This window comes from Abramis brama, assembly GCF_963993115.1.
Source record: "Abramis brama genome assembly, chromosome: 1".
Classification (NCBI taxonomy): domain Eukaryota; kingdom Metazoa; phylum Chordata; class Actinopteri; order Cypriniformes; family Leuciscidae; genus Abramis; species Abramis brama.
This window is the reverse complement of record NC_139963.1, coordinates 38,674,385-38,686,949: the sequence shown is the minus strand read 5'-3', so window position 1 is coordinate 38,686,949 and position 12,565 is coordinate 38,674,385. Positions and strand designations below refer to the sequence as shown.

The following is a 12,565-nucleotide window of genomic DNA, read 5'->3' as shown; positions in this document are numbered from 1 at the left end:
TAATATTTATACGGCTTAAAGGTGCTCTAAGCGGTGTTGGGTGACGTCACTTCTTGTTGACGTTCGAAGTATTGTCAAACAAAACGGAGGCTAGCTCGACCCTCCCTCCTCATCCCGTCCCCTCCCCCGATGTAAATTCGGGACTTTGCGGGTTCCTTCTCCTTTTCCCTCTTCTTTATTTGTTCATCGGAACGTTGTCTCTTTGTGTGTCGGCCATATCAAAATTCAAGAGAGTATAATTCTAACGTTAGTCGTTGTCTAGGACGTCTTTCCTCTAGCTAACTTCCCTCTTCATGCTTCTCTCTCCTAGACTCCCCACACCCCACACCCCCCTTCATGTGCACGCACACTAACCCCCCAACCCCCACCCCCAAATCATTCTTGTCAGTTATTGGCTGGAACACTGTTTGTTATGTTTCGTGGTCCAGGCTGGGCCAGTTTGTTTTTGTTGCCATTTGTGGAGCCTGGGCTGTCTACAGAGACCGCGTTTTTTTTACAGTGTGTTCAGGGGACAGGCAGCTAGCGGACAGTGAAGAGATGTTTGCTGTATGTGATGAAAAACACTGTTTTGGCCTGAAAAACGGGTGACATCGCTTAGAGCACCTTTAACTGACTCAAAATAGTCTGTGACCAAAACTGCAGGACACCCTGAGAAGTGAGAAGTGAGAAGTGATTTTTAAATTTCAATTTATTTGTATTTTTTTAAGATAGTGACATTATTTTCATGACCAAAAATCACTGAAATTCATTACCATAAGTAATCTTTTGTTTTTGTTTTTTTAATAATTCCCATTAGTCTCATGATTCTCACGAGATTCTCATTATAATTAAATGAGAATAAAAACAAAATCACAGCAGCTTGTCTCCAGACAGGAGACATAAACAATATGCACTTTTATTGGCCAAAATGTGTCTAATAACGAAATATGTCTACTTTTTCATAATATGACAGGCACTAAAATGTTCCCTATATTAAATTATGGTCTCGATTTGCTGTTTGTGCAGGCCAGTCAATTTCCTGTGGTATTTGCCATAGATAATAAACAGTAAGTGATTTGCTTGTGGTATTTGCCATAGATAATAAACAGTAAGTGATTTACCTGTGGAGTAAAACCAACCCTATATTAAATATTGTACTGTACTGCAGTACAGTATTTTCCATCTAAGAAGGGAATAAATCAATTATGCGTCAATATTACTTTGCCTTTCTATAGTGTAGCAGACAGCTTTCTAGTAGTGAAAACCTAAATATTACAAAATAAGATCATTTTATTACTTTAATGTGAAAATGGGGTTATTCAACCATTCATGAAATCAACTCTTTCAGGCTCGAATGCATTACATCATGCTTCACCCAGACCGTTGTATTGATTAAACATCATTCTGTATGATGCACTGCTTACTGGACTGATAAAAATCCCCCAGAGACCAACCTTGGGATTATTTTTTTAAATCCTCATTTTCCTTTTATTTGTTTATCTTTGTTCTATTTTAGTTGGGAAGGAGCCCTCAGACTGCCACTGTGTTTATGATTAATTTGAGTCATATATTGTTTTAGCCCGTGGCATGAGAGGGCTCTCTCTAGGGGAGAACATCAGCTTCCTGTTATCAAGACCGACACTCTTGTTATCATTTTGTAATCATTTCTGTATACAAAAGTATTCAAGTGATACTCAAATCATCTTAATACATTCTTGACAAACAGTGAAACCAAATAATTGCAGGTCTTACTGTGTATCAATACAGTCTCGACAATGAACAGTTTGATTCTAAATAAATTAAACCTTTGTGGAATTACTTCACACAGTTCAAAGCGATTTACTGCAAGCGTCCTTGTTTTTGCTAAAGGAATGGGAAAGCAATGGATAGCAGTCTGGATCAAATAAACAGCAGCATTGGACACCGCACATCTGAAGTCTTGGATAATATGTTTATATCCCGCTCTGCAAACACCTGCCCACTGACTCCAACTTCAGGGAAACAGGAGCCAACACCTGGGTTTAGTGCCGCTAACACTTGTCCAAATGAGCAGTAATCCACCAAATATGTGCACATTGAGCTGAATTTACTTTAATGTTTCCCTAATGATGTTTTTCATGTAAACCTTGCACATGAACTTCACCTTGTCAAACATCATTACTGTTTACCACTGTTTATGGAATCCCTAAAAGTGGCTGGAAGTAAATCTCACACTTGAAATTGTCTAAATTCTCAGATTTTCAGAATCCCCTAGTGAAGAACTCCTACAAAATATGCATTTATTCAGTCTTGAAGCAGAACAGACCAAGTCGTTGATTGCATCGGTTTCAACAACGTCAATATATGAACAGGAGAATATATTTCGCAATGACTCAGACAGGAAATGGGTCGCAGGCACTTCGATGACTTTATTTGTTACTTTAGAATGGGCTCACAGAGAATATGGTCCTATAAAAGTCTTTGTTTTTGACACGCCATCTCTATTTATTTAAATGATCTGTAAAGGCCAAACTCTGCATCCGTGCCTTGTAATCCACTTCATCAGCAAATAATCCTTATTTCACCCAGCTGACTTAAACATGAAGCAGTGTTCGTTACGTCAACCCACATGTCACTTCTTGATCAAGTTCTGGAAAGCAAGACAAGGCAGATGACAACTTCCGGTGATTCAGGCTGCCGAACCCGCGCTACACTTCGGACTCGCCCCTGACAGGGATGTGCAAGTCCAGAGTGTGATTACAGAAGCGGTAGACCACGGACCAGCTGGCCTTCCGCTTGATGAAGAGCCGTAGCTTGTCCCTGAAAGTCTCCCCGAGGAAGCTGTATATGATAGGGTTCAGGCAGCTGTTGGAGAACGCAGCCAGGTTGACGATGTGCCCGGTCAACGGGTAGTCGTGCCACAGCATGGTGTCGCTACGTTTCGATGGGTCGGCCGTGCCCTGGAGCAGCTGGATGCTAATGAAGACATTCTCGGGCAGCCAGCAAATAAAGAACACCAGCACGACCACCACGATCATGCGCAGGGCCTTCTGCCGGCGAGGCCACAGTCCCTTGTGCTTCTGGGCACGCATGAGGATGCGGACGATTAGGGAGTAGCACAGGCCAATGATTGAGAAGGGCACCAGAAATCCAATCGTCACCTCCAGCCACTGGATCTCGATGACGTTGGCGAAGCAGAAGTGCACCTCGCCGGTGTGCTGCGTCTGCACGATGGTGAAGGGAAGCAGAGTCGCCAAGATGGAGGCCATCCAGATGAGGCTGCAGCTGAGTTTGGCGTGCTGCATAGTTCGCAGCGGACTGCTGCTAATGGAGCTGGCGAGAGCGACATAGCGGTCGAAACTCATCCATGTCAGGAAGAAGATGCTGCTGTACATGTTCACCTGGAGGAAAAGCGACATGAAGGTACAGAGGACGGCATAGTCGTAGTACTTCTCGTTGAGATTGAAGACCTCAATGAGCGAATCCGCCACTAGAATAAGGTCCGCCACGGCCAGGTTGACGAAGTACAGATCAGGGATGGTCATCTTGTCCCTGTGGTTGAGGTTGACCACCAGAATGAGGATGTTCCCGATGAAGCCGATCGGGAACAGGAATATGGTGTACAGGCAAGAGAGGAACAGGCCGATGACATAAAACTCATAGGTGTCTATGCTTTCCTTCACATCGGTTAGGTTGAATTCATACGAAGCATTGAACTGCTCAGTGCCATTCACGTAAATCGTTATCACAGTGGTAGTCTGCTCTTCCATACTGGCCAAGTCTCTGTTTTAGATGCTTTGAATTGTGCTACATACTTCATTTGTGTCAGTGCCCAGTTCACTTTGTAGAGAGGATCCTTCATGCTGCATTTGCATTCTGATGACAACCTGTGCTTAACACGTGGACGCGGCTCAAAGTTTGGTAGATGCCATCCAGAAAGAGATGCAGCCAGGGTAGAAGACCTCCATTTTCAGGGCAGTCTCTCAGCTATGGAGGCTGCCTGGACTTGTGTGATCCATTGTACCAACACCAAGAGTCTCTCCTTAGGGATTGTGCTTCTTTTTTTTCTTTAGCACACTTTGCTCTTTACACGTGTTTGATCCAGTGCAGTCTGCTCTCCTCCAGTCCGTAAGCATGATTTTTTTAGTCCACCAATGACACCACCACTTTGACACCTGATCGAGAGAGAGAGAGATAAAGAAGGAAAATAATATCTGAAGACTAAAGTTTATTTTGTGGCATCACCTGTTTCATTGACATAATTAATTGAACTATTACATGGATAGTCCACCACAAAAAAGACAAATTCTGTCATCATTTACTCATCCTCGGCTCATTCCAAACCTGTATGGCTTTCCTTCTTGAGGAACACAAGAACTTATTTTGAAAAAATCTTTTAATCGTTTTTTGCATACACTGAAAGTCTATGGGGTCAAAAACAGCAAAAATGTTCTAAATATCTGATAGAAAGTCATACAGTCTGCTTCAGATGGTAAGTCATACCATCCCTTTAATGAGAATATCATGTTAAATATCTGCTTTTGCACTTGATGGCAGCTCTCATAACAGTTTTTAATCGATTCTCCTTAAGGATCGAGTGTCTACAAGTTTATTAAAATGCAAAGCGATGTCTTAAACAGATGCATTGAAGCACCCTGAGCTGTCAGACCCATGTGCTAAACTCACAATTATTAAACAGCAAAAAGACGAGCTGTACAACTGCTTCATAGGAATAGATACGGTCCAAGTAGATTTTCTTCACGGGAGGCTAACTGGACTACATAACATCATGTTCATAACTGATTTTGACTACACTAATGTATTGCGATTTTGGAAAGATAAACTCTCCAAGGAAGTAAACTGTGATATTTCTTCCCAGACACAGAGTTAATGGGTGTCAAAAGAACATTGAATCTCATTATATTAGTAATTTTAGATTAATATGCCATAGGACCATGTATATCATGAATAATGATGTGTAAAGATAAAACTAATTAAAATACCCATTATGCAACAATTACCATATATTTGAAATGGAAATGTAGATATTTAGATATAGGATCTGTTAATCCAAATAAATTTGGTAAACAAATCATATGCAAGAAGTATCTTAATGAGAACTAAAGGTTATTAGGTACGGCAGAAAACACTGAACTTCAGTGGCCAATCAGGGCATATCAGACTTTTCAGTTTCTACATAGATAATTGCAACAAAGGCTACATCAATTTTGTAATGAAATAAACATGATAAACATGATTTTTATGAGGTCTATGTGCTGTCACATCCATGACACTAGCACTCATCTAGTTTAAAGAACGATGGAGAAATAACCAGGCCAGGTTGTTTTAAATGCTCCAGACCTGGGACGAGACGTTCCTGATGCAAGACTTCATCAAGGACTCTGATTATGAATAATCGAGTATATTTAATACACTTGGTCAGGTTTTAAGCATTTAACATGATGTAAAGTGCTCGTATCCGAGTGAGACGCAAATAAATGTCATTTACTTCGATAAAACTTATCCACTTATAAACCACTTATTTTCAGCCTTATGCAGATGGCTTTTTAAGAGCATAAAGGTTTGGATATTTGGACAATACCATGCGCAGTGCAATCAAATGCAGCCTTTACTTTGATTGACAGTTTGCAATATCTGTCTCAATAAAAATAGAGAAAAATGTATTTAGAAGTAACTTTAAAGTTTTCTTGGATATATAATCACAGTGAACATTAGAGGCCATTAAGCTACTACTATAAAGTAATACAAAATTTGCTTTCATTTCAGAATTAACCATAACAAACTAAACTGTGAAAGTTTGAGTCTGATCCTATAATTGTAATTCAACAGCAGACCTATTCAGAGTTCCTCACTGCATAATAGATAAAGGAACATTTGTTACTGCCTAAAATTACATCTTCTTCAAAAGACCCAGGACAATATAATCTTTGCCCAAATTTACTCACAGCTGCAAGATGACATGAACAATTTATCAGGATATTAGTGATGGAGTAACACAAGACAAGCACACAAGCACCCAGATAATTGAAAGGCTCATTTGGAGAGACGGAGAGAAGAATGACTGAGCTGCTTCATCAATTATTTGAAATCTCTGTGCATCTGTGAAATTAAGCTGCAATAGAAGACTTCAGATTTTTTTTTTTCCCCTGTTGAAAAGACCATATTACACTAGCATGAATTTCCATGATGTTCCAGGCTGGTTTATGCTGGTTCATGATGCTTTGGTGCTGGTCTAACAGGTGCAAAAACAAAGCCAAGCTCACTCTAAAAAAAAAATGCTGGGTTGTTTCCACCCATGTTTGAGTCGAATATGGACAAACCCAATTTTTATATTACATTTTAAACCCAGTGGTTGGGTTTATCCATATTTGACCCAAACTTGGGTTGAAACAACCCAGCATTTTTAGAGTGTCCAAAAAAAATATAGGCAGGGGAAGGCAGTCCACCAGCATAGCCTTTAGGGAAGCTGGTTGACCTAAATAGTCTGGCTGATTAAGATATTAACCCTTCTGTTATATACATTTCAATAGTAAAAAAAAAAAACATATTAACATTCAATTATCAGGTAATTTTGGATGACTTTCATAATCAAATATTATGAGAAATTATTAATAAAATCATTTTAATAATGATAATAAAAAAGTATATATATATATATATATATATATATATATATATAAGCCTGGAACATCATGGAAATTCATGCTAGTGTAATATGGTCTTTTCAACAGGGGAAAAAAAATCGGAAGTCTTCTATTGCAGCAATATATAGGCTATATATATATATATATACTCATAAGGGACTCATAGACCCCAGTATAATATTGAGTTTTCATTTGAATTTTACTTTAAATATTATTTTAATTTTGTTTTATGCATGTTATTTTATAGTATTTATTAATATTTTGAATTAGACTTCATTTGAATTTTACTTTAAGTTTAAGTAATTTTAGAACTTACAACTTATTTTAAATGCAGCATTTCTTGTTTTTCTTAATTTCTTCTTTTATTTAAGTTGATGTTTATCATCTAATATTCATGTATTAATTTTAGCTTTATTTCAATGAATGAAAATAATCTGATATAGTTTTAGTTAACCATATCAACCCTGACACATAGTAGCGGTACATTCAAGTTTACATTGATTTATTTTGTCTTTTCCTCTAATGCGTTTTTGAAGTGGTCAAACAGAAACAAATGTTTTAGTAAAACAGTCATTTGTGAATGTATTTATTTATTTATTTTAACAGACAAGGTACGTTTCCATTTAAACACGTTACAGGAAAATTAAAGGTTAATTTCCAAATTACCATTATATTTTTCCCCACATACAACAAAGGGGTATCTGGGACATTACAAATGTAAAGTCTACATCGTCACACTTGCATCCAAAACACAAAATTTGATGCTTACCAGCCGCTGGGTCTTTTTCAGCTGCGTTTGTCTTAAAGATGAACTTAATTTCGGTTGTAATTCAATGATGCAATATATTATTACTTAATGAAATTTGTGAGTCCCATGCAGTGAAAATAACAGAGTCAAAAAGTCACTTACTTTATTCACGAGGGCTTGTGATGCAGTCAGTGGAGAGTTTCTACAGATTTGTAATCCCTTTACCAAGACAAGATCCACCGTCTGCGCCACCTACTGTTATAAGACAACTCGCTTCTGTCAGTGAGACGGTCCAGAGGAGAATATCACTCACAGCTTCCTTCTTTTCTGGCCACTTGTTCACTAGCCACCCCTCTGCATCCTCCTCCTCTCTCTCTCTCTCTCTCTCTCTCTCTCTCTCTCTCTATCTCTCTCTCTCTCTCTCTCTCTCTCTTTCTCTCTCTCTCTCTCTGACTTCCACCAGCACGGCCACACGCACGTGGACAGCATCAATAGCAGGAAACCCACCAACGACAGTTACTTAGCACAGGACATATGGCTGCTGTCACATCCATGACACTAGCACTCATTTAGTTCAAAGAATGATGGAGAAATAACCAGGCCAGGATATTTTAAATGCTCCAGACTTGGGAAGAGACGTCCCTGATGCATGACTTCATCAAGGACTCTGATGATGAATAATCGAGTATATTTAATACACTTGATCAGGTTTTAAGCATTTAACGTGATGTAAAGTGCTCGTATCCGAGTGAGACGCAAATAAATGTCATTTACTTCGATACAACACTTGTTCAAATAATGGCCGTGCTAAACATACGCTCCCATTGTAAAAGTGCCTTTCTCTAAGTAGCTGGAATAATCTGTATTGTTCAGTGCCAAATTTGAAGAGATGGTTTCACTACTGTGTATAGTATGTTAAAATATCTCTGAGAACATTGAGAGAATGCAAAATATGCATAATAAGATCATAAGTGAGATGTTAATCATTTAGCGGTGCTGTACAATGTTGGACGGAGAACCAATATGACCCTTTAGTTGTAGAATGAGGGGTAGCTAAGCTTTTGTCGGCCAAGGGATTACTGAGCCACAAACTATTATGCTTGTAATTCGATTTTCTGAACATGGATGGATTCTGTTCACCTTATCAGTCCCTCTGTGTCAGGACGGGTTTATAGAAAGCTTGAGGGCTCTTTCATGTGCGTCTACAAAGAGGTTTGTGTAGAACATCCTGAAGTCAGTGGTTCGGTGAGAATCCCTGTCAGACTGTGATGTATCCTCTTTGCTATCACAGAAAGAACATTTCAGACTAGAAAATCAACAAATACAGAACTACAGAAACTTATAAAAGTGATTTAGATACAGAACAGCTTATACTGTTTAATTCATAAAAAAATTATAATAATAATAAATATACAAAACTCAATCTGTCTGTCTGTCTGTCTGTCTGTCTGTCTGTTTATCTATCTATCTATCTATCTATCTATCTATCTATCTATCTATCTATCTATCTCTCTCTCTCTCTCTCTCTCTCTCTCTCTCTCTCTCTCTCTCTCTCTATATATATATATATATATATATATATATATATATATATATATATATATATATATATTATATACATCCATCCACCCAAAGCTTTTGTCGGCCACCCATTCACCCACCGATCCATCCATCCACCAACCCACCCACCCACCCACCCAACCATCCACCCAACCATCCATCCACCCACCATCCATCCATCCATCCATCCATCCATCCATCCATCCATCCATCCATCCATCCATCCACCCATTCATCCATCCATCCACCCAACCATCCACCCACCCAACCCCACCATCCATCCTTCCACCCTTTAAATTTAAGGGTGTTTTAAGGGGTAAGGGAAAGGTCAACAGTGTAATTATAGATTTACTGTAATTACAACTGTAACTGCAAGCAGGAATTTTTTTTAAATATAAGTACAATGTAAAAACATGTATGTACACAATATGTGCATTGTATCAAATGTGACCCTGGATCACAAAACCAGTCACATGTCGCACGGATATATTTGTGGCAATAGCCAACAATACATTGTATGGGTCAAAATTATCGATTTTTCTTTTATGCTAAAAATCATTAGGATATTGAGTAAAGATCATGTTCCATGAAGATATTTTGTAAATTTCCTACCGTAAATATATAAAACATGTATTTTTGTGAGTGAATGCTGCACAGTCGGGAACATAAAAGAACAACTTTAAAGGAGATTTTCTCAATGTTTCGATTTTTTTTGCACCCTCAGATTCCAGATTTTCAAATAGTTGTATCTCGGCCAAATGTTATCCTATCCTACAAACCAAACATCAATGGAAAGCTTATTTATTCATCTTTCAGATGATGTAGCCTATACATCTCAATTTCAGAAAATTGACCCATGTGACTGGTTATGTGGTCCAGGGTCACAAATGATTCATTTAAATGTTAGTAGTTAAAGACACCTAATATAAAGTGGTACCGAACATTTTTATTAATACAACACATTTGTGAAGAAATTTTACACGTTAACTGAAAATTCACAGATGCTTGTTCATTTGACCTTTTCTATGTCTTCCCCTAGAACCACACATTCTTACATATCTTGCTCTTCCAAGACAAGCAACTGTGTATTTTCAGTTTATATGTAACACATTACCACAAAAATAAACTGCTGTTGCTGTTTAGGGATTTTGGCGTTCCTCCGAGTTCAGAAATGGTATAATTGTGCTGGGCAAATCATATAGCCTACTTTATGCTTGAGCAAAGCGGGCTCACATGATGAAAAGAATGTTTAGAAGTTGTAAAGAGTTTGACAGTTTTACTGAGAATCAACTCATCCGTTTTGATCAACAAGCCATGTGCATTTAGTCATTCTGTAAATTGTAGACAATTCTACGTACTCTTTTGCACACGTGCCAGAACACATGCAATTTACTTAAATCAATAAGAAATTAAAATCTGACGTGAACAAGAAACTCAGAGATCAGAGATCTGAAATGATTGTTTTGGGAACAAAAATCTCATTCGAGAATTGAGCCAAAGCGATTGAGAAAAACTGTAACAGATATTATTGTGTATTACTGTATTGATCAAAATAACTGCACCTTATATTTGTGTTACCCTTTATAATTTTTGCAGTTCCATTAATGATTTTGTGCTTTGTCATTGTTTAAGTTTAAATGACCTGAAAAACCATTTAACATTTAAAACGTTAACATTGTCTATGATAGTGTGACAACATGCCCCTCTATTAGAGCACATTTTCACAAAAGATCAGTTAAATGCACTTGTACATGTGAATTGAATGGACAAACAACAAGGTTGATCATTTAGCCTAAATTATACTGTCACTAAAAAGGGGCTAGTTAGTTATTTAGCTAGTTAGTAGTTTTTCTAGTTAGTCAATTTTATGGAACACTGCATTCTTTTTAGGGGTAAATAATCGATATAGGGTAAACAAAAAAAAAAAAAAAGATATGATATGACAACATATGTTTTTACATTACTTTAACTCATCAAAATAAGTTAAGGAACCTTTTTTTATACAAGATTCAGTTCAATCAGTTCAATATAATTTAAGTTGAAATGAGATATACAGTCAAGTCAAGTCCTTAGCTTTGTTTGTATTCTGTTTTATTTTTTGCTTACTAAAAGCCTTTATTTCTTCTGCGTTTGAGTCCTCGCCTCTTCTCCTCAACCCCAAACCGTGACAGTGAGCTTACATGCAAAATGTGGTAAACAATGATAGTCATCATTTCTATTTTTTTAAGTTTTTCATTTAATAATTATATTTTAATCAATTTCAATTACCGAAAACTATTTCCAAGTTTTAGTTAACAATAACAACACTGATATTTACAGATATTTGATGGGTCTGATTTTTTATGCTGCTAATTTATATTGAATAAAATGTTAACAGATCTGATAGTCCTCATAGAACATGGGATTTGTGTTTTGTGTTATTGCACTTTTTAAAAAAAAATTAAAGGGAGCATGACACCAATTTGCACCCTATCCGTGAAAAGTGCCATGCACCTGCCAATCCCGAAGAATGAAAATGTTATGCTTTTAATTACAGTCCCAAAGTCTCCACCTACTCCCAATTATCATTTTCCCAGAGTTATTGCTCTTAAATAGGGAAGCTGTTGTTTGTCTCCCTCTATTAAACTCTCTATCAATACAATTTTCACAGAGACTCTTAGAACAATCTGGAGGGAACAGATTAATTATAATGCCGGGAACAACTGATGAGTTACAGACAGCATGAAACATGCTTTTCTCACTTTACATGCCTGACGGTGTCCCTCTGCAGGGATGTAATTACATGTGGTGGAAACCTGATGCTCTACAACCTGCATGTGTTAGTGTTGAATGCAAACTGAGTGGCACGATCTTCCTAACACAGTTATGCCTTAATGGCATGGCGTGACGTTCTAGGAAATGTGCTCTTTCTGAAAACACTGTTAGTGTGAGCTCTGAAGATCCATAAAATGTGTTGATACACTTATCATTTTTTGGAGACACTAATGAATCGTGTCATTTGGGCTCACAAATTGACTTAAAGGAGAGTTTGATGACAAAATTAACATTTTAGAACTGAAAGGACCCCATTATCGAACATCTTGGATTCTCACAAGAGTGAGAAACGTAACAGCTACTCTGTTGTGTACATGACATTCCGAGCTGAAATGAACATAACTGGCAGTAAAACACCAACAAACTTTATTACTGTTCACTCAAATTATAATTCTAGATGGTGATTATCGATTAATAGACTTATTTTCAAACTGTTTCTTGCAGTAATAAATGCACGCACAATTATTCGTGAACTTGATTTGAACAAATGCCTTTCAACTTGTGTGTGCAAAATTCAGAATTAAATGAATGTGCAGCAATTTGTACAAATAGAGAGTATGTAGGCCTACTACTGTTGTAGCCATTAAAAAAGCGCATTTAGTTTCATATTTGTTAAAATATTATAATGTTTTTTTGTTTTTTGTTTTCATTTATGTTGATTTATGAAAAGTGAACAGCACGACCGAGTAAGATAGGATGCGCAATATGAGACATTGAGCGGGTCAGACATGATTTTGACCACTTCATCAAGTTGTTTTGTAGAAAGCCTTTCTTTAAAGTGAATTTCGTTTTGTATAAATTGTATCTTAATTTTAATAAA

General features: G+C 37.4%; 1 protein-coding gene across 1 annotated transcript; it reads right to left on the bottom strand.

Moving 5' to 3' along the window:
- Window positions 1–2,369: 2,369 nt before the first annotated feature.
- Window positions 2,370–7,658, bottom strand: gper1 (G protein-coupled estrogen receptor 1). Its single transcript, XM_084089850.1, has 2 exons — window positions 7,534–7,658; window positions 2,370–4,133 (listed from the first exon to the last, which is right to left on the bottom strand). Exon 2 carries the CDS (start codon window positions 3,726–3,728, stop codon window positions 2,667–2,669), a length of 1,062 nt encoding a protein of 353 aa, XP_083945976.1. The 5' UTR covers window positions 3,729–4,133; window positions 7,534–7,658; the 3' UTR covers window positions 2,370–2,666.
- Between the last annotated feature and the right edge of the window lie 4,907 nt (window positions 7,659–12,565).

What these genes read in the sequence shown, in the direction of transcription:
- gper1 (XM_084089850.1), bottom strand. Translation starts at nt 3,728, where the DNA reads ATGGAAGAGCAGACTACCACTGTGATAACGATTTACGTGAATGGCACT.